The sequence below is a fragment of the Carassius gibelio genome, chromosome B21, assembly GCF_023724105.1.
Source record: "Carassius gibelio isolate Cgi1373 ecotype wild population from Czech Republic chromosome B21, carGib1.2-hapl.c, whole genome shotgun sequence".
In the NCBI taxonomy this organism is placed as follows: domain Eukaryota; kingdom Metazoa; phylum Chordata; class Actinopteri; order Cypriniformes; family Cyprinidae; genus Carassius; species Carassius gibelio.
In genome coordinates, this window is record NC_068416.1 from 17,855,802 (window position 1) to 17,877,063 (window position 21,262).

Genomic DNA, 21,262 nt, shown 5'->3' on the forward strand with positions numbered 1-21,262 from the left:
ATGTAGTACTGTCCTAATTAAGCCATTTCACATAACAGATGTTGACTTATACTCCACAAAACAAAATAATAACTGAATTTATCAAATTTACCGATTCAAAAGTTTACATAACATTGAATGTTAATACTATGTGAAATTTCCTGGATGATCCATGACTGTTTTTATATTTTGTGATAGTTTTTCCATGACTCACTTGGTCCTGAGCAGTTCAACTGCCTGCTGTTCTTCAGAAAAATCATCCAGCTCCTGCACATTCTTTGACTTTCCAGCATCTTCTGCATATTTGAGCTTTAAGTATATGTAAACATCTGTTATGTGAAATAACTTATTCAGGACAGTACTAAATAAAAAAGAAAAATATTTTGTTTCAATCATGAACATTTTGCACATTCTGCAAGGGGCGTGTAAACTTATGAGCACAACTTTATGTGTGTATATATATATATATATATATATATATATATATATATATATATATGTATGTGTGTGTGTATTTATATATTTATATATATATAGTTAGGTCCATATATATTTGGACAGAGGCACAATTGTTATATATATAATTTTAGCTGTTGACCAAAGCATTTTCAAGTTACAGTTATACAATGAATATGTACCTCCCCCATTTTCAAGGGACCATGAGTAATTGGACCGGTAACTCAAAAGCCATTTCATGGACAGATGAACTCCTATGTTATTTCTACATCAATTGTGCCATTTGCATTTAGAAGTTTTTGCTGTGAACCCACATCATGCAGTCAAAGGATCTCTCCATATAAGTGAACCAGACAATTGTTAGGCTTCAGAAACAAAACAATCATCAGAGAGACAGCAGGAACATCAGGAGTGGCCAAATCAACAGTTTGGTACACTCCGATAAAAAAGAACACACTGGTGAGCTCAGCAACATAAAAAGGCCTGGCCATCCATGGAGGACAACAGTGGTGGATGATTGGAGAATCTTTTCCTGGTATATAAAAAAAGAAACTTTCACAACATCCAGCCAAGTGAAGAACACTCTCCAGAAGGTAGGGGTGTCACTGTCAAAGTCTACAATCAAGAAAAGACTTCATGAGAACAAATACAGAGGGTTTACCACAAGGCGCAAACAAGGGCTGATTAGGCTTTGCCAAACAATATCTTAAAAAGCCAGACCACTTCTGGAAAAGCATTCTTTGGATGGCTGAAATTAAGATCAACCTGTAGCGGAATGACAGGAACAAAAAAGTATGGAGATGGCTTGGAACTGCTCATGATCTTAAGCATACAGCATAATCTGTGAAACATGGTGGAGCAGTGTGATGGCATGAGAATGCATAGCTTCCAGTGGCGCTGGGCTTCTGCTGTTTTGTGATGATGTGACAAAAGACAGAAGCAGCCGGAAGACTTCTGAAGTGATATACACTCTGCCCTGATTCAGTCAAATGGAGCGAAGTTGATTGGGCCGCACTTTATAGTATAAATGGATGATGACCCCAAACACAGCAAAAGCAACTCAGGAGTTTTTGAAGGTTAAATAATGGAATATTCTCCAATGGCCAAGTCAATCTCCTAAACTCAGCCCAAATGAGCATGCATTTCACTTGCTGAAGACCAAACTAAAGGAAGAAAGACCCACAAACAAACAAGAACTGAAGTCAGCTGCAGTAAAGGCCTGGCAAAGCAACACAGAGGAGGAAACTCAGTCTTTGGTGATGTCTATAAAATATAAAAAATATTATATATAACTAATATAACTATAAAAAAATATTAACTTTCATATTTGATCAATTTAATGTAACCTTGCTAAACAAAAATATTAATTTCTTTACTGACCCTAAGATCGTAATAAATATATAGAACCAGTGTTTTGCTGATCCATGATATAAAACCCATAGTCCTTTGCATGGGTTTCAATACTGTGCGTTTTTTCCCAAGATATTATAAAGCACATTCAGAAAATGTTATTGCCAAGCGGGCACGTGTGGCTGTTTTCATCAGGGCTCCTCCCCACTGTCTGCAAGCAGCCCTCCATCTCTGTTGTGTCTTCTTCTCCTCTGCGCATGCACTGTGCAGCTGCAGTAGGAGCTCATTAGAGATGAGTGACACTGCAGTATGAAGGGGATTCCAGTCAGACTAGCAGAGAAGAGCCCCCCTATGGCCGCTCCAGACTACACACCCAGCTTCCCTACAGAAACACTCACTGTAACGTGTGCCCTTCTCCTATTGGCCTTTACCTCTCCTGGCTTTTTGTCTGTTTCCTCCGCCGCTCGATTTCCACACCCTGTTTAATGAGAGCTCCACAGTTCTGTAGATGTCTCAGTGCATCCTTGTGGTATTTTTAGGCTACCCTCCTCTCAGTGAGTCATTTGACAGGTAGACGGGGAGAGATAAAGAGATAGACTTGAGATCAGAGTGTCAGAGTGGGGTTTCTTTTTGAGACCGGGTTTTTCAGCACCTCATATTTTCTCTTGTGTTCGCAGAATGGGCTTAACGGGTTGCACTTGGCTTCCAAAGAAGGCCATGTTAAGATGGTTCTGGAGCTGCTGCACAATGGAATTGACTTGGAGACTACTACAAAGGTAAATCTATTTCCTTTAGTCAGTCCGACTAAATTCCAATCATAAAAAAATGTGTACTCTTGCTTTGTTGCAGGAATCAATCAAAATGTTACAGAATTCTAAATGAAAGTATATTGTCCCACTTTATATTAGGTTGCCTTAACTATTATGAACTTTCATCAAAAATAAATGCAGTGTACTGTACCTATTGTGTTCATATTGTATTGCAATACACTTTTGCTGCTATTGAGGTGGGATACATTTACATTTACATTACATTTACGTTTATTCATTTAGCAGACGCTTTTATCCAAAGCGACTTACAGATGAGGGCAGTGGAAGCAATCAAAAACAACAAAAAGAGCAATGATATATAAGTGCTATAACAAGTCTCAGTTAGGTTAACACAGTACACGTAGCATGGGATTTTAAATAATATAATAAATAAAAAGAAAACAGATAGAATAAAAAAAGAATAGAGCAAGCCAGTGTTAAGAGATCTTTACACATACACACACACACACACACATACAATTGCATAATAAATGAAAAGAAAATAGAATACAAAAAACATTAGAAAGGTGGTTAGAGTTTTTTTAAAGAATAGAATTAGAATAGTGAGTGTTAAAGTTAGAGGGTCAAATAAAGATGGAAGAGATGTGTTTTAAGCTGATTCTTGAAGATGGCTAAGGACTCAGCTACCCGGATTGAGTTGTGGAGGTCATTCCACCAGGAGGGAACATTTAATTTAAAAGTCCGTAAAAGTGACTTTGTGCTTCTTTGGGATGGCACAATCAAGCGACGTTCACTTGCAGAACATAAGCACATAAGTCTGAAGTAACGAATTTAGGTAAATGGGTGCAGAGCCAGTGGTAGTTTTGTAGGCAAACATCAATGCCTTGAATTTTATGCGAGCAGCTATTGGAAGCCAGTGCAAATTGATAAACAGAGGTGTGACGTGTATTCTTTTTGGCTCATTAAAAATTAATCTTGCTGCCATGTTCTGAATGAATTGTAAAGGTTTGATAGAATTGGCTGGAAGACCTGCCAAGAGGGCATTGCAATAGTCCAGCCTGGACAGAACAAGAGCTTGAACAAGGAGTTGTGCAGCATGTTCCGAAAGAAAGGGCTTGATCTTCTTGATGTTGAATAAAGCAAATCTGCAGGATCGGACAGTTTTAGCAATGTGGTCTGAGAAAGTCAGCTGATCATCAATCATAACTTCAAGGCTTCTAGCTGTTTTTGAAGGAGTTATGGTTGATGTGCCTAACTTGAAGGTGAAATTGTGATGAAACGATGGGTTTGCTTGAATCATAAGCAGTTATGTCTTTGCAAGGTTAGTTGAAGGTGATGGTCCATCATCCAGGAAGAAATGTCTGTTAGACAAGCTGAGATGCGAATAACTACCGTCGGATCATCAGGATGGATTGAGAGGTAGAGTTGAGTGTCATCAGCATAGCAGTGGTATGAAAATCCATGTTTCTGGATGACAGAACCTAATGATGCCATGTAGACAGAGAAGAGAAGTGGTCCAAGAACTGAGCCCTGAGGTACCCCAGTAGTTAGATGTTGTGACTTGGACACCTCACCTCTACAAGATACTTTGAAGGACCTATCTAATAGGTAAGACTGAAACCATTGAAGTGTGGTTCCTGAGATGCCTTTTGCCAGTAGGGTTGATAGGAGGATCTGGTGGTTAACCATGTCAAAAGCAGCGGACAGATCAAGCAGGATAAGTACTGAAGATTTGGATTCTGCTCTTGCCAATCTTAGAGCTTCAACAACTGAGAGCAAGGCCGTCTCAGTTGAATGTCCACTTCTGAAGCCAGATTGGTTGCTGCACTCTTTGATCTTCAGATTGGTTGCTGTCAAGGAGGTTGTTGTGTGTGTGAAATGTAGAGACTTGGTTGAACACAGCCAAGATACAAGATACAGGTAAGATTAGGTACAGGTTTGGTGGTATGGGTCGGTTTAAGGTATAAGGGATGGGTCAGAAGTGTAACTATAAATTGTATTACAGAAATTAATTATAGATGTAATTACATGCAGGTATTTTTTTAAGTTTAAGTACAATGAAAATACATGTATGCACACAATAAGTGCATTGTATCAAATGATTACTTGAAATGTAAGTAGTTAAGGCCACCAAATAAAAAAGTGGGACATATCAATATGTATAGTTTAAATAAATAAACAAAATCACAGTTTCATGCATTAAAAAACTTACATTCTCATTTCACTATTCCCATTTGCAATTGCATAGCCCTTAAAACAAGCAAAAATAAAAGAAATAAAATCAAATGACATTCTTCAAAATACTGTATGTGGTATAAACATATTTAACATATATTGTCGGATCTCTCTCTGTATTATATTTACATGACTATTCATTGTGCAGAAAGGGAATACCGCCCTTCATATTGCTGCTCTGGCCGGTCAAGAGAAAGTGGTTGCTGAACTGATCAATTATGGTGCCAACGTCAATGCCCAGTCTCAGGTTAGTCTGAGCCTCAAAACATGAATCAACAAACCTAGAAACATGTTGATAGGAAGTTTCAGTTATTCTTTCGTGTCATTTTGTATTTTACAGAAAGGTTTCAGTCCCCTGTACATGGCAGCACAGGAGAACCACTTGGAAGTGGTGAAATATCTACTTGAACATGGAGCCAATCAGAGCCTTCCAACTGAGGTGAGTGACACGATGAAATCAAACTCAGCAGAAATCAAACAAGTGACCCTGTAACTCTTGGTTTCACCCTCCAGGATGGCTTTACTCCGTTGGCGGTAGCTCTTCAGCAGGGTCATGAGAACGTGGTGGCTCTCCTGATAAACTATGGCACCAAAGGCAAAGTGCGGCTGCCGGCCCTGCACATCGCGGCCCGCAATGACGACACGCGCACTGCTGCCGTACTGCTGCAGAACGACCCAAACCCAGACGTCCTCAGCAAAGTATGTGTTTGTGCACATCTGAAAGGTTTTATCTCACCATGAGTGAGATTATGCATCATGACTCACTGAGCTCAGTGTAACCGCTCTTGGCTCGTAATTGCAGTGATGACTATGTGACAAGATAAACAGAACTGACTTTGTTTAAAGATCCATCAGCGTAGGTGTTCCTGTTTTGTACATACACTGAATCAATGAAATGCTACACTCTTTTCCCTTAGACTGGCTTTACTCCTCTCCACATCGCAGCCCATTATGAGAATCTCAGCGTTGCACAGCTTTTGTTAAACAGAGGAGCCAATGTGAACTTCACACCGAAGGTCAGTGCAGCTCTCACGTTAAATGCTTCCTACTACAATGCGAAAGATTACATGAACTTCTCACTTTCTCTCCTTTTCTCTTGAAGAATGGCATTACGCCATTACATATCGCTTCCAGAAGGGGAAATGTGATTATGGTGCGACTTCTGTTGGACAGAGGAGCTCAGATAGATGCCAAGACAAAGGTGCAGTATCCATTAGGGATGTGCTAAAAATGTTCATAATCAATTTTATCATCTCAGTTGCAGTGTTGTTATCGTTAACATAAACTGAAACTAATAAAAAGTATTTACATGAGTTGAAATAAAGCTGAAATAAAATATTTATATTGGATGAAAAACTAAAAAAACTAAATAAATAAAATGATTTGATAAATATTTTGCATAAAATTAAGTGCTGTTGCATTCAAAATAAAAGTTTGTGTTTACATAACAGAAATGTGTATAAATATACACATATACATGTATATCTTTAAGAAATATATGTAATATATTATGTGTGTGTGTGTGGGTGTGTGTGTGTGTATTATACATTTTAGTCACTTACACATTCATTGCATGGAGAAATAAAACATTACAAAGTTACATCTGTTAAAAATTATTCAAACCAAAAAGTAAATTACAACATAATCTAAACAGAATGAATTGACAGTATCTATCCAACTGTAGTCACATATCACAGTGACATTATTAACTGGCTGAGATGAAAAATCTCACTGCTGAAACTGCTGAATCTGACTTATTTAAGTCTAGCTTGTGGAGAATGACCTATTTTACTTCCTCTTGGGAAAAACAGGTATTTTCTCTTTGTGACAACTTTCTGTTTTAATGGCATGCTTTAATGCATACAGAAATAAGGACAGAAAATGCAGCTCATGTAGGATGCACTGAAACATGGCTGATAAATCCTTCATACAGAGGATTTACAAAATTGCTTATTCTTTCTGCTGTCTACAGGATGAGCTGACGCCGCTGCATTGTGCAGCCAGGAATGGTCATGTACGTGTGGTGGAGATCCTGCTAGACCAGGGTGCTCCCATTCAGGCAAAGACCAAGGTGACCAAACTCTATTACTAAGATGGGACATACAGTAATGGATTTTTAGCTTTATTGATGCCATAATCTAAGCTAATCATGCTGATCAATTGATAGTAATGTGTTCCTTGCAGAATGGCTTGTCTCCCATCCACATGGCAGCGCAGGGTGATCACATGGACTGCGTGAGGCAGCTGCTGCAGTACAATGCAGAGATCGATGACATCACCCTGGACCACCTGACCCCGCTGCATGTTGCAGCCCACTGTGGGCACCACCGCATGGCAAAGGTGCTGTTGGACAAGGGGGCAAAAGCTAATGCCCGTGCTCTGGTTAGTGCATCTGTTTTCAATGAATATTGATTACATCCATAAAACAAGCAAAATGTTCTATTCCATTTTCTTAATTTGATATCCTACATTTAATAGTGTACAGCTGAACATAGTATGTATATCAGTTGATTTTTTGGACTGTTTTTCAGAATGGATTCACTCCATTGCACATTGCCTGCAAGAAGAACCACATGCGGTCCATGGACCTTCTGCTGAAGCACTCCGCTTCTCTGGAGGCTGTGACTGAGGTCAGATTACTCTCCGGCTGTCACTTTGATGGATAACCTCTGTTCACTTTGCACCATCTATGCCTTAACCTTTGTAGAAAAAAGAAAGACTTGTGTAGGAATTAACAGTGACATGTTCACAAGACAAGAATATTACACTTCCCTTCAGAAGTTTGGGTCAGTATGATTTGTTCAAGAAATTAGTACTTTTATTCAGCAAGGATGCATTAAAATGATAAAAAATGACAGTAAAAGATTGGTTACAAAAGCTTTATATTTCATAAATGCTGTTCTTTGAACTTTCTTTTTATTTTCCACCGTTTCCACAAAAATGCAGGATTGATAGTAATAGGAAATACTTCCAAATCTGCATATTGAATCAGAATGATTTCTGTAAGATTATGTGACACGAAAGACTAGAAAATTCAGCTTTGCCATCACAGGAAAAAAAATAATTTTTATAGGTATAATTATTTCGCAATATTATGGTTGTTACTGTATTTTTGATCAAATAAATATAGCCTTGGTGAGCTTAATAGATATTTTTCAGTAGCTTTTAAAAACAAAAAACAAACAAAAGTCGGCACGCCATAGGCTCCAAACAAGTCATTTTTTTGCTTGTTTTTAATTGTTTTTACTTTGTCAAGCACCCAATTTTGAATTATTTTTTGCCATTGATGTGTGTGCTTTGGTTCCGTTTTTAATTTATAAATCGTACCGACAACCAACTTTTGACTGGTGATGTATGCAACATTAATAATACCATTCATTTTTTACATAATTTTTATATTATAGTAATGTTATGTTTATATTTTTGTTGATCCGTTGATGAAAGACAGAACCCTGAAAGTGTGAAATTGCATGTTCTTGTCTTTTAGTCGGGCCTGACCCCTCTTCATGTGGCTGCGTTCATGGGGCATCTCAATATAGTGAAGAGTCTGCTTCAGAGAGGAGCTTCACCCAACGCATCTAATGTGGTAAGAACTGCGTAATCTATTCGGAACCTCAGAGATGCCCAACAATCGAATCCCAAAGCAACAGCTCTTCTGCCTTACAAATGGGCTAATGTCTTTAGAAACGATTATGGCAACGATCACAGTTTTCTGTATTTCATTGTGCTGTTGTAGAAAGTGGAGACCCCTTTACACATGGCCGCCAGAGCGGGACACTGTGAGGTGGCTCAGTTCCTGCTACAAAACAATGCGCAGGTGGATGCCAAAGCGAAGGTACGCTGATCATACAAGCTGATTCATCTCCATTTATCTGCTTTTGTTTAAAAAATCGCACATGTCTCTCTTTCGCTTCACAGGATGATCAAACCCCTTTGCATTGTGCGGCTCGAATGGGACATAAGGAGTTGGTGAAGCTGCTCTTGGAACATAAGGCCAATCCAGATTCGGCCACCACGTCAGGTCACACTCCTTTGCACATCGCCGCCCGCGAGGGACACGCCCAAACCACACGCATCCTGCTCGACGGGAATGCCCAACAAACCAAAATGACCAAGGTTTTTTTCTCTAGCTAAACCTTTGCTAAGCCCCGCCTTAAAATGCTTCGGACCAATCATACCTTAGCGTCTGTTGCCATCCATTGGAATTCTGTGAGTTTTATAGAAATTATTAAAAAAATGCGACATTCTGTAAAGCCTGTTAGCAACCGTAACTGATGTGGGCGGAGCTTAACAAATGCTCATTTACATAAAAAACAAAATATTCACATCTTCATCTGCATTCTCAATGAGAATATCTGTGTTTTCTTACAGAAAGGATTTACTCCTCTACATGTAGCATGTAAATACGGGAAAGTGGATGTGGCGGAGCTGCTTTTGGAAAGAGGGGCCAATCCCAATGCAGCCGGAAAGGTAATTCATCAAGACAAACATCTGATATCTCAGTTCTCGTCTGCTAATATCAGATGACGGTCAGCGGTGGCTGACTGAGGCCATGTGTCTCCTCTCTCCTCTCTCAGAATGGCTTGACCCCTTTGCACGTGGCCGTCCATCACAACAACCTTGATGTAGTCAAGCTGCTGGTCAGCAAGGGCGGCTCTCCGCACAGCACGGCAAGAGTAAGATACACATATACACATTACAAGATCTTGGCAAGTGACTATTCTGAGCTGTGACATTAAGGGTTGCAGTCTATTTCATGCTTTCAAAAGCTGCCCAAGAAAAACAGTCACTTTTATCTTTTTTCCATTTGACAGAACGGCTACACAGCCTTGCACATCGCAGCCAAGCAGAACCAACTAGAGGTGGCAAGCAGTCTGCTGCAGTATGGCGCTAATGCCAACTCAGAATCACTACAGGGCATCACACCGCTTCACCTGGCATCACAGGAGGGGCAACCTGATATGGTGGCACTTCTCATCTCCAAACAGGCCAATGTTAACCTGGGCAACAAGGTGATACAGTCTTTAAGCTTTGATTAATTGCTATTTGGTCAGAGAGCGAACAAATAGAAAACTAAAAAAGACTGAGATATGTTGCAAGAACATCGCATAAGAAATGGAAAGGATGCATTTAATATTCCTCTGATATCCTTTGTCTGTATGTGTGTGTGTGTGTGATTGTACAGAATGGGCTGACACCTCTGCACCTGGTTGCTCAGGAAGGGCATGTGGGCATTGCAGACATGCTGGTGAAGCAGGGTGCTTCAGTCTATGCAGCCTCAAGGGTAAGACATTTCAATGCGCAAAGACGCACGGACTCAGCAGGGCCATCTGTTGAATGTCCTAGAATTTAGACCTCAGAGCCTTGTGCAATGTAGTCTGTGCTTGACAAACAGTGCTAGATTTACATTTACTGAAGAAATTATGAATGAGGTTAGCCACTACAAAACTTGTCAACACTATGCTATGTTTGGGTAGTTCTTGGTGCAATTATTAAGGTGTTAAAAAAGGAGTTAATACATTTTTATCATTGTAGGGTGGTTGTGTCCACATACTGCTAGGACACATTTACATGCAAAATTGATTTTGCCTCCAATGTCCTCTTTAAGGTGTTTAGTGTTGCTTAGGGTGTTTATGTGCAGTTGCATACATGCTCTGAGTGATTGATAAAGGGCAAGACAAATAAACTTTCTCAGTTCTTTTGGATATGCTGATACCAAAACATGGCTCAGATCCCTCCTTCAAAGAAAGCTTTCAAGGCTTTGTGTGTCTGAAAAAAACCCTAACCTTCCCAGCAATAATACTAATAATGCTTGCTTTAGCAAACACCACTACTGTGGGGCCTTAATGAAATGTGCTGAAATTCAGCAGTGATCTTTTTCAAAATTCATTCTTCTCCCCATTAAAATGTTTTGGTTTTTAAACGCTTTTTAATATTAACTGGCATTGATTTTCTATATGCTCTGGAACCTACTCGTTTAGTCATTTGCTTCTTATTTTCCTTCTCACCCTTTTAAATCTCTCTATCTCTGTTAGATGGGCTACACACCCTTACATGTGGCATGTCATTATGGCAACATAAAGATGGTCAAGTTCTTACTCCAGCAGCAAGCACATGTTAACAGCAAGACAAGAGTGAGTCCGACAACTCTGGATGTACTATACACTCTGCACAGGCCTTTTTTTTGCACACTTTTCTGTGTCAGTATGCATTTCTGCAATCTCATTTTCCCTTATCTTTCTTTTCCAGTTGGGATACACTCCTTTACATCAAGCAGCCCAGCAAGGTCATACAGACATTGTCACCCTGCTGCTAAAACATGGAGCCCTGCCCAATGAAATCACCACTGTGAGCAGAGAACTCGCTTCCTCCATACTTCAAATACAAATTTTCTCATGAAAAAATAGTATATATTTTTGCTGTCATGCTGCCAGTCATCTGAGTTAAAGGTACAATTTGTAAGATATTTGCAGTAAAATACCCAAAAAGCACTAGGCTAGTGTTATCATGTAATCATGAGAAAATTCCCATTCTAAACAGTGACACGGGGAAGAGCACTCGCCTGTCAATGACGTTAGATACCCTTTGCTACCAACTTTACTGACGTAATAATGCAGAAGTAGCTTTGCAACAAACTTCAACTAGAAAGAGATGCCGATCTCGCATGTGTTTTTGATTCGTATCTTTTACAGAAAACGTATGCTATTATAACAATCAACAAGATTAGTATTATGGGGCATACACACCAAACGCAGAGCATCGCGTCTCTAGACCCGCGCGAGGATGTGTCTGATCCATAGTCTGATCGCGTCTTTTCATTGACTTTGTATGTAATCTACTCGCGCAAACCTTTGAACTCGCGTTAAATCCATGATTTATCTTTCTGTCTGATTGATGACCGTCAGCAGTTGTGTAGAAGACAACAAATCCCATCATTCCATGCTCCTTCTTAGCGTCATCAAACCACGCGATTGTTATTGTTTTGATAGTACGCCCTCTAGTGGCAGGTCCTACAACCTGTACCTTTAAACGTAAGATGTTATATTATATCTAATATGTAATAATCATTACAGACAGACAGATACAATATTTTATTGTAAGACACAGATGTGAGATTTAGTAACGTGTTATCTGTGGCAGAATGGGACATCACCTCTAGGTATCGCTAAGCGGCTTGGCTACATCTCTGTCATTGATGTGCTGAAACTGGTGACTGAGGAATCTGTGTCTATGGTGAGAGCCGTTTGCATCTCATTAACACTTTCTGGTCTGAATTAGTGATTTCAATCTTCAAGGCTTTTTATTCCATCATCTTTCATCTCTGGTTAATCTGGTTGTAATCTTTGATTAGTGCAAGATTCGCCATCCCGAATTGTGCATATATTCCCTCTCTATCCCTCAGATCACCACCGAGAAGCATCGCATGAGTTTCCCGGAGACGGTGGATGAAATACTGGACGTGTCGGAAGATGAAGGTGCGTACGGGTGGCTCAGATTGGATTTAGCCTGAAGGATCATACTGCAGTAAATGGCGCATTAAAGCACTGATTCTCAGCTGCTGTGACAAGGTCTCAGTGCCATGAGGTTGGTGCTAGACTCTCGATTATAAACACAAGCCGGTAGGCAGATCAGCTGGTTAGGTCATATCCCAAAAGTGACAGTCTGAGGTGAGCTAGAGATTAGAGATGTTATCACACTCAACTATCAAACTTGCCTTGCCATGTATATTATCATTTTGTGTATATTGTGAAGCATTTCAATTGAAATTTCACTCTGTTTTTCACACATAGTTATCATGTAGTTTCAAAAGATTCGGAATATAGAACTTGACTGGATTAAACAGCTTTTGTGAGTCTTTATATGCTTGATAGCCATTGGTCACCACCCATTTGATTGTAAAGAAAAGAGCAGCTTGGACATTCTGCTGAATATTTCCTTATGTGTTTGGAAAGACAAAGTTTGGACAGGGCTAATGCATTTTTCATGGATCCCTTCCCTTCCTTGGATCTAATCATTAAATGTGTTTGTTTCTTCTGAGAGATGATTGATAAATTTCAATTTATTCAGGACTGTAATGGATTGAAAAAGCAAAAGCAAGTATTTCACGATAACCTAATTCTACTGTAAATCTACGGTAGCATTGCCAGCCTGAAATGTTCCTTCTTCCTTCTTGCTGTAGGAGTTGCTCAGCTTACATTAGGTAGGAGCGTCTCCCTCTCTCTGGCTTGGTTGTCCGGTTCTCAGTGGTTCATGAAACGTGTGCCTCCATTTCAAGCACTCTCATCTTGTCTCTGGCCCTCAAGTCTCTCTAAGTGCTCTCTATTCTAACGGCGTCGGCCCCTCATCATCGTGTGGTCATTTACTGACAGTAACGTGTGTGTTTGTGGAGCCATCATTGACAGGACTGCATCCGAAATTTACTTTGTGTTCTCAGTTTGTTCTAAGGGTGTTTCTTCAATCATGGGCACTTTTATATTTTTATACTTCATTTTAATAGTTAATTTTTAATTCAATTCAATTCAGTTCAGTTCAATTCCAGTTTATTTGTATAGCGCTTTTGACGATGCAATTCATTGCAAAGCAGCTTTACAGAAAATGTACATTTCTAAATATTTAGTAATAATGTGGTGACTATCTCAAGTTGATGTCCATATGGCAAAAGTGTACGGTAAATATAAAGTTAACAGTTAGTTAATGCCATGTAATCCAACAGACAGTGAACACTATTAATAGCAATGATTATATTTTGCAATGCTACCAATCTGTGTACTGTTTTTTTTTTTTTGTCCAATAAGTTATAATTCTGTATTACCCAAATTTAATAGGAGAAAATTATCGTTTATCCAGTCTTTTACATTTTTAACACACAGTTAGCTCAGATAATTTAGAAGTTTCATCTGGTCTTGTTGAAATATATAGTTGAGCATCTTCAGCATAACAATGGAATTCTATAGAAAATTTTTAATTTAATACTTAATTTTATACTTTTATATTTATTATGTTTAGAGAGAGAGAGAGAGAGAGAGTTATTTTCATATTTTGAGACATGGGTAAAAAAAATAAAGTTTGAACGTTTTAAACGAATAAAAGGTATTTAAAAACTATCAAAAATAAATAATGAAGACAACAAAAAATCATACATGTGTTTGTATTAATATAAATATCAACTGATGGGACATAATAGTGCCTGTAGTTAAGAAACACCCGAAGTTGAGGTTCTCTTTATATGGGAGTCACACTGGGAGTGGATAATTTTAGTAATTGACTAATGATGATTATTTGACTCAGCAGAGGGCTCCAAAATGAACTGTCACAGTGGCTGTTTTACTCATCTCTGAACACCTGTGATTAAGCCCCTACAATAACACCAAACTATCTCTCCCATGCAGATTAAGTGTGATCTTCTCTGCACTACCAGGCATGCCCCCTTCAGTAACCAATGCCATGCAATCTTATCGAGTATCTTGATTTCTTCATGTTTTCCATTGGCTCTTTGTGTGTATGACTTCATTGCTTGGATTTGGTGAATGAGTGAAGGTTCTTGTATGTGCTCGAACAGGAATGATGGTGGATTGTAAATGATGAAATAATTTCGAAGCTTTTTTTCCTTTCTATTAATCCTCATTTTCCTGCAAACCTCCTACATCAGTGTCTCTGACATATTTGGTGCTGTATGTAGGTGATGAACTTCTCGGGATGGATGGGGCTCGCTATTTGAAGCTGGATGACCTGAAAGACCAGGATGATGATTTTCTTTCCCCCAAGAAAACCCTGAGAGACTTTGAGAGCGGGATGGGCATGACGTAGGTCACAAGAGCACAATGCAACAAATTTGTCCACTGGCAAAAATTATATTAAAGTTAGATTACAAATATATCCTTCATTCTCTCCAGACCTTACTCACCCGCAATTCCCAGAATTCCGTGTGTGTCACCTGAAACTGTCATGTTGGACCAGGTATTGTTCTTTTTCGCTTCATGTAATGAAATAAGAAATGTCCCTTACAAAATAATCCAGGACTGCTGGTTTCTAGCTAGTCACCTTTTTTAAGTTCTTGACTGCAAAGCCCCTCATTGTCCACAACACTGTTCAAAGGATCCCTGTTTTAATATATGATCACTCCTAGATCCTGTAAAATAAATTAAATAAAATCTGAGATATAATTAAATTTCAGAATTCCTGAGGTGTATGTATGTATATATATATATATATATATATATATATATATATATATATATATATATATAACCACAATTTCTAACTGATACAGCATTTTAGATCTTTGCATGAAGTGTTATTAATATATTTTTTTCTTTTTTTATATAATTTAATGTTTAATTCATTTGCATGGCATCCCCAGATCTATAAGTCACTTTAAGAATGAAGCTTCCTCATATATTCAGGATTTTTGTTGAGTGGGTGAATTAAAATAATAAATATTAGAATTTTTTGTTGTTTGATAATTTGAATGCTTGTTTTGACTTATTTTAAGTCATTTTGAGCCCCATTTGAACGTTTGATTCGTTTGTCAAGACCCCCTAGTGTAACTCCAGCCTGGTAGGCCATCTTTTCCAAGCTTGTTAGGACCGCTAGACCATCTTGGCAAAGTTAGAGGGAGTTTGAGTTAGTTGACCTGTGACCTGTTTTTCCAAGCAGAGTTGTCTCTTTCTCTCTCTTAGTCTCATAAAGCTATCATTGTACCTTTGTTTGTGTGTGTGTCTTTGTGTCGGTGTGATCTGTGCTACTCCTGTGTGTCTGCAGCACACACCTGTCCCTTTGCCAAAGGAGTATGACGAGGACTCTCTAATCCCCAGTAGTCCAGCCACAGAGACCTCAGACAACGTTAGCCCAGTGGCCAGCCCCATCCACACTGGGTCAGTGCACATATTACACATTCAGCTTAAACAACCCTTGCTAATGGCTTCTCACCGCTTTTATCTCCGTATTTATCTGTTGGTCATAAATGCTTATTTTTATACCTGTCTTCACTGTCATCAAAGTGTCTAGGAACTGGATTCTTTTGAAGATGTTTTTGCTTTATACTGGGCTTCCGGCTGTTTTGAAAAGCCACTGTACCCGGTTCGCTGACAGGCTGGTTGTTTGACAGGTTTCTGGTTAGCTTCATGGTGGATGCGAGAGGCGGGTCCATGCGTGGCAGCAGACATAACGGTCTGCGTGTGATCATCCCGCCGCGCACCTGTGCCGCCCCCACACGCATCACCTGCCGTCTGGTCAAACCACAGAAACTCAGCACCCCACCTCCACTCGTGGAGGGAGAGGGACTCGCCTCTCGTATTATCTCTCTAGGGCCTTCCAGTATGCAGTTTCTGGGGTAAGGGTCCGTGTGTGTGTGTACAATAAGGATGGCATATGCTTTAACGATTCTGGTTCTGCTATTTTGGTTCCTTAATGATTCAATTATGGTATTTTCCGGACTATTATTCTTTATATATACTATTATACTATTATATACCATTATGTCGCACTTTTATTCATAGTTTGGCTGGTCCTGCGACTTATAGTCAGGTGCAACTTATTTATTAAAATTAATTTGACATGAACCGAGAGAAATGAACCAAGATAAATGAATCAATAGAAAGCATTACCCATTACCCGCTAGAGGGCGCTCTATGCTGCTCAGTGCTTCTGTAGTCTACACTGAAGACATAGAGCGCCCTCTCGCGGCTGTAGACGGTAATGTTTTCTCTTGGTTCTTGGTTCTAAATAAATGCGACTTATAGTCCAGTGCGACTTATATATTTTTTTCCTCATCATGACGTATTTTTGGACTGATGCGACTTATACTCAGGTGCGACTTATAGTCCGAAAAATACGGTAATACATAACACTGCCAAAAGTATATTCTTAGTTTTTTTCTTATCTAGTATTTCTTAGTCTTGTTTACTAGTGCAAATATCTAAACACTCAAGATACATCAAAATAAAGTGGGTTTATAACTAATAACTAATGCTTCTGTGACTTCCCATCATCTCCTTCAGGCCAGTCATAGTGGAGATCCCTCATTTTGCATCCTTGAGCCGAGGTGATCGAGAACTAGTGGTTCTCCGAAGCGAGAATGGCTCTGTATGGAAAGAGCATCGGAACCGCTATGGCGATGATGTTCTTGAGACTATCCTTAATGGAATGGATGAAGGTAGTCTTAAGTTTCACTGACAGGAATTCCCATAAGCCTTTTATAGGTTTATTTTCTCTTTCAGTTATGTAGCAGACAAATTACATATCACTTTACACTGCACCAACAATTTCTGTAGGACTGACCTTATGACCTTTTATTCTCTTGGTGCTTTCATCAGATCTGGAAAGTCAGGAGGAGCTGGAGAAGAAAAGAATCCGCCGCATCATCTCCACAGACTTCCCTCTCTACTTCGCAGTGGTGTCACGTATCCAGCAGGAGAGTGATCTTATAGGTCCAGAGGGAGGTCAGCTGACAAGTAAGCTGGTGCCCCAGGTTCAGGCCATTTTCCCTGACACGGCGGTCACTAAGAGGGTCCGACTTGGCCTACAGGTGAGTTTTCAGGAGATTCCAGTTTGTAGAGAATGAGAGTGAAGCAATATCAGCATACAATACTGAATTTAGGATTCATACAGAATATATGATAACAGCACTCATGAGGTGATTGAGTGATACTTATATATATAAAGATTACCTTACCTTTGTTAATAAAATGTATAATTATGTATTGCAAGAGAACATTTTCATTTAAAATTCTGTAAGCATTGTCATAAAAATAAAACATAAAAATGATATAATGATTATAATTATTATTTATAATTATATATTAAGAAAAAAAAACATTGTTTCTGCATAAATTCAGCAGAGAATGCTTGAAAATGAATTCAGCATTAAATGATTCATGAACCTTTCTTGACTTTATTTTTCTTTACCCAGGCCCAGCCAATCCCTGATGAGCTGCTGACTCGGCAATTAGGAAACCAGGCCACATTCAGTCCCGTTGTGACAGTGGAGCCTCGTCGACGCAAATTCCACCGACCAATTGGGCTGCGTATCCCTTTGCCTCCATCCTGGAGGGAGAGTCCACGTAATGCTGGAGAAGGAGACACTAATAGCCTCCGCCTCCTCTGTAGTGTTATTGGTACGGTCCGGCCCTGATCTATTTAAAAGAAAAAAAACATTGTCTGAAATTGATATTTATGTTTTGGAGAAAGGCAGATTGTCTCGAACGCCAGTCTTTTTCAGCCTCAGCCAGATTTGATATTACTGCCCTGCCAAGCTGCTTGGAAAAGGCTGAAACAGACTGGTGTCCTGCCTAGAGAGGGACACTGGGATAAAGATAGACCCAGCAAGTTCATTCCAGATGGTGTTGGTTGAAAAAAAAAAAAGGGTTTTATAAAAATCTGTAAACCTTCTGCAGGTGGCACTGCTCCCGCTCAGTGGGAAGACATCACTGGCACTACCAAACTCATGTATTCCCACAACTGTGCCAACTTCACCACCAATGTGTCCGCAAGGTGAGACACAAAAGCACGAAAGAATGGAGCACCCAGGGGCAAATTTACTAAACAACTGCACTATTTTGTGCATTGCATGTATTTCAGCACAGAAATATGCATATTATTTACTACACGCAATATGTTTTAACCAGCCACTATATGTGATGAAATAGCACTAGATCATACATGTTATACTACTGTACATAGATTGCACTGTATTCACAAATCTCAGCAGGTTTGTTTTTGTTTAGTTTTTTTCTTTTAGTTTGGGTTTTTTGTTAGTTTTTTTGTTTTGTTTTGTTTGGGATTTTTACTTTTTTTTTTTGTTGTTGTTGTTGTTCGTATCCACTTTTTAAGCATAATTTTGTTTTGTTTGTGTTTTTTTATTTATTTTTTTCACCATGTTTAAAAATAGGCAGTACATTTTATTTTGGTTTTATTGTGTTGTTTTTTGTTTTATTCATTTATTGTTTCATTTTTGTTTCGTTTTCTTGTTTGTATCCACTTTCTAATCATAATTGCGGCATAAATTCAATAAATGATGAAGCCTTTATTATAACTTAACCAGTGTGTCCAAGTAAAAAAGCCATCATTCTTGCTCAATCCTCCTCTCAGGTTCATGGTAGCCACCACTGCAACCCATAGACCTGTCACACATTTATATTAATACGTATTTACAGGTAAACATAGTCTCTTGTGACCCTATTTTCTGATGTCTATTGTATGTGCGTCTGTCCTCAGGTTCTGGCTGGCGGACTGTCCACGAACGGCGGAGGCCGTGACCTTCGCCAACCTGCTGTACCGTGAGCTGATGTCAGTTCCGTACATGGCCAAATTTGTGGTATTTGCTAAGATGAACGATGCCAGAGAGGGCCGTCTGCGCTGTTACTGCATGACCGATGACAAAATAGACAAAACCCTTGAGCTGCATGAGAACTTCTCCGAAGTGGCCCGCAGCAGAGACATAGAGGTTAAGCTAACATCAAATCATATCTATGCAGCTGTGTAAACATGCGTGTGTGTGTGTGTATATACAAAAATACAACTAACTCACTGCATTAATGCTAAGTCTCTGACTCAGTCTGACTCACTGCTCTCCTTGTGTATCTCCTTCCTTTTCCGCCCACAGGTGATGGAGGGGATGCCGCTGCACTTAGAATGTTCCGGAAACCTGGTGCCTGTGAGGAAAGCCACCCAGCAGCCACGTAGCTTCAGTTTCCAAGCCTTCAGAGACAACCGGCTACCTGTCTCTGTAAAGGTCAGTTCATCTGTCTTTCTCTTATTTATTTCTGTCCATCTCTGAGTGTGTCTTGGAAATATATGCTGAGATGTTAATGCCAACTTCCCTATATCAATAATTGCCTTTTTTCATTCAGCCTACACAAAGTTGTGTGTGTCATTAAATGTGTCATTCTTGTGTGTGTTAGCATTGTTAATCATCTTTAGTTTTAGTTTCATGTACTCCAGTAAGGTTGTTTAATGTCTTTAGTAGGGCTGCACATGTATTAAATAATATCATCATAAAATCAAAATTGTAATATGTCTTAGTGTGACCCCTGAGCATCAGTAAGTGGTTCAGGATGTGGCTTGGTTTGCATTTTGCTCTGCAATTTCTTTTTCATCGTCCAATGTGAACAGAAAGTGCTTCAGGTTCCCATTTTTATATTTTTACATTAATGTAATTTAAAAAAATTCCCACTACATTTTCAATTCAATTTTTTTATTTAATTCATGCATTTAGCAGACGCTTCTATCCAAAACGACTTACAGTGCATTCAGTTTTTACCTATCATGTGTTCCCGGGGAATCAAACCACCAACGCTTGATAACACAATCCTCTACCACTTGAGCTACAGGAACACTGTATTTATATGTAACAATTTATTATGAAAATTTGGTCACAGAAGAATGGATAACAGTAAAAAATAATAACAGAAATATTACAGAAAAAGGTTTTATACTATTATAAAATAAATTAGATTATTGTAATAGTCTAGATAATATTAATAAATATTATTAGAATAAACAGTAATTTTATTATTATTATTATTATTATTAATTTTTTTATTTGTTTGTTTACTTTTATGTTTACTTTTCAGTCACTTCTTTTTAAGAGAACTTAAGTGTAAAACCCCTCCAACAGCACTGGCAGTAGAGAGTGGAAAAACATGACTTGATTTGGAAACAAAAGATCTTCAGTTTTTTGCGAGCTGCTGTTTCAGTGTGATTTGATGCTTTTTTGTTGTTTTTTAAATCAGCAATAAGAGTTATTAAATCTTTGGTTGGTATCACAATCGCAATATTTGTCAATATTTTTTGTCCACATGGTGCAGTCCTAGTCCTCAGTGTCTCTGATGTCCCCCAGTGCTGTCGTTCTCTCTCTCCACTTGTCTCCCTCCCACCATTTGTTTGTCTGTCATCGTGGCTTTCACTCCGCACCTCTCTCTGTGATCGGTCAGCCTCAGGCGAGCTGCTCTGTGTTGTATTTTTGGCTCTAGCGGTTCACCTCGTTCACAATTGTTGTATTAGTCTCGTGAGCATGCCCTTAACTCTTTCACCTTCTAGCCTGCCTGCCTGCCTGTCTGTATGTCTGTCTCACTGTCTCTCTCTCTCTCTCTCACGGTCACACTCTTACTGTCTGATCTCACAGACGGCCAGGTAAAAGTGAAGGTAAATCTCTCTCTGTCTCTCGCCTGCCTATGGACTGCCTCCATCCCCTTCCCCACCTCCCGCCAACCTGTATGAGTCACAGCCGGGCAGCTGCTCTGTCTAACACTCTTTAATCTTTATTTCTCTACCTCTCTCTCTTCTTTCACCCCTTTCTCCATTTCCCCTGGCTCATCAGGTGAGAGACGCCAATAAGGAAGCCACCGGGTTCCTGTCCTTCCTGCGCAAGTCTACTAAGTACGAGGACACGCAGCATGTGCTGTGCAACCTCAACATCACCATGCCTCCCTGCACCAAGGTACCGTCACTGTTCATTTCCTCTTTGATCAAGT

At 39.3% G+C, this 21,262-nt stretch overlaps 1 protein-coding gene across 5 annotated transcripts in view; it reads left to right on the top strand.

The window, feature by feature from the left end:
- LOC127986644 (ankyrin-1) overlaps positions 1 to 21,262 on the top strand; it is a 74,232-nt gene that overhangs the window by 37,052 nt on the left and 15,918 nt on the right. For 4 of the 5 annotated variants that reach the window (XM_052588961.1, XM_052588958.1, XM_052588960.1 and 1 more), the window contains exons 3-34: positions 2,463 to 2,561; positions 4,939 to 5,037; positions 5,131 to 5,229; positions 5,304 to 5,489; positions 5,708 to 5,806; positions 5,893 to 5,991; positions 6,763 to 6,861; positions 6,975 to 7,172; positions 7,322 to 7,420; positions 8,278 to 8,376; positions 8,527 to 8,625; positions 8,709 to 8,906; positions 9,162 to 9,260; positions 9,368 to 9,466; positions 9,605 to 9,802; positions 9,976 to 10,074; positions 10,826 to 10,924; positions 11,040 to 11,138; positions 11,931 to 12,023; positions 12,193 to 12,265; positions 12,970 to 12,990; positions 14,470 to 14,593; positions 14,684 to 14,747; positions 15,552 to 15,664; positions 15,898 to 16,122; positions 16,790 to 16,944; positions 17,105 to 17,316; positions 17,701 to 17,905; positions 18,185 to 18,281; positions 19,005 to 19,233; positions 19,393 to 19,521; positions 21,109 to 21,228. In XM_052588961.1, coding sequence (XP_052444921.1) covers positions 2,463 to 2,561; positions 4,939 to 5,037; positions 5,131 to 5,229; positions 5,304 to 5,489; positions 5,708 to 5,806; positions 5,893 to 5,991; positions 6,763 to 6,861; positions 6,975 to 7,172; positions 7,322 to 7,420; positions 8,278 to 8,376; positions 8,527 to 8,625; positions 8,709 to 8,906; positions 9,162 to 9,260; positions 9,368 to 9,466; positions 9,605 to 9,802; positions 9,976 to 10,074; positions 10,826 to 10,924; positions 11,040 to 11,138; positions 11,931 to 12,023; positions 12,193 to 12,265; positions 12,970 to 12,990; positions 14,470 to 14,593; positions 14,684 to 14,747; positions 15,552 to 15,664; positions 15,898 to 16,122; positions 16,790 to 16,944; positions 17,105 to 17,316; positions 17,701 to 17,905; positions 18,185 to 18,281; positions 19,005 to 19,233; positions 19,393 to 19,521; positions 21,109 to 21,228 — 4,026 coding nt within the window. The remainder of the gene's footprint in view (positions 1 to 2,462; positions 2,562 to 4,938; positions 5,038 to 5,130; positions 5,230 to 5,303; positions 5,490 to 5,707; positions 5,807 to 5,892; positions 5,992 to 6,762; positions 6,862 to 6,974; positions 7,173 to 7,321; positions 7,421 to 8,277; positions 8,377 to 8,526; positions 8,626 to 8,708; positions 8,907 to 9,161; positions 9,261 to 9,367; positions 9,467 to 9,604; positions 9,803 to 9,975; positions 10,075 to 10,825; positions 10,925 to 11,039; positions 11,139 to 11,930; positions 12,024 to 12,192; positions 12,266 to 12,969; positions 12,991 to 14,469; positions 14,594 to 14,683; positions 14,748 to 15,551; positions 15,665 to 15,897; positions 16,123 to 16,789; positions 16,945 to 17,104; positions 17,317 to 17,700; positions 17,906 to 18,184; positions 18,282 to 19,004; positions 19,234 to 19,392; positions 19,522 to 21,108; positions 21,229 to 21,262) is intronic. The other variant, XM_052588959.1, reaches the window with a different exon arrangement.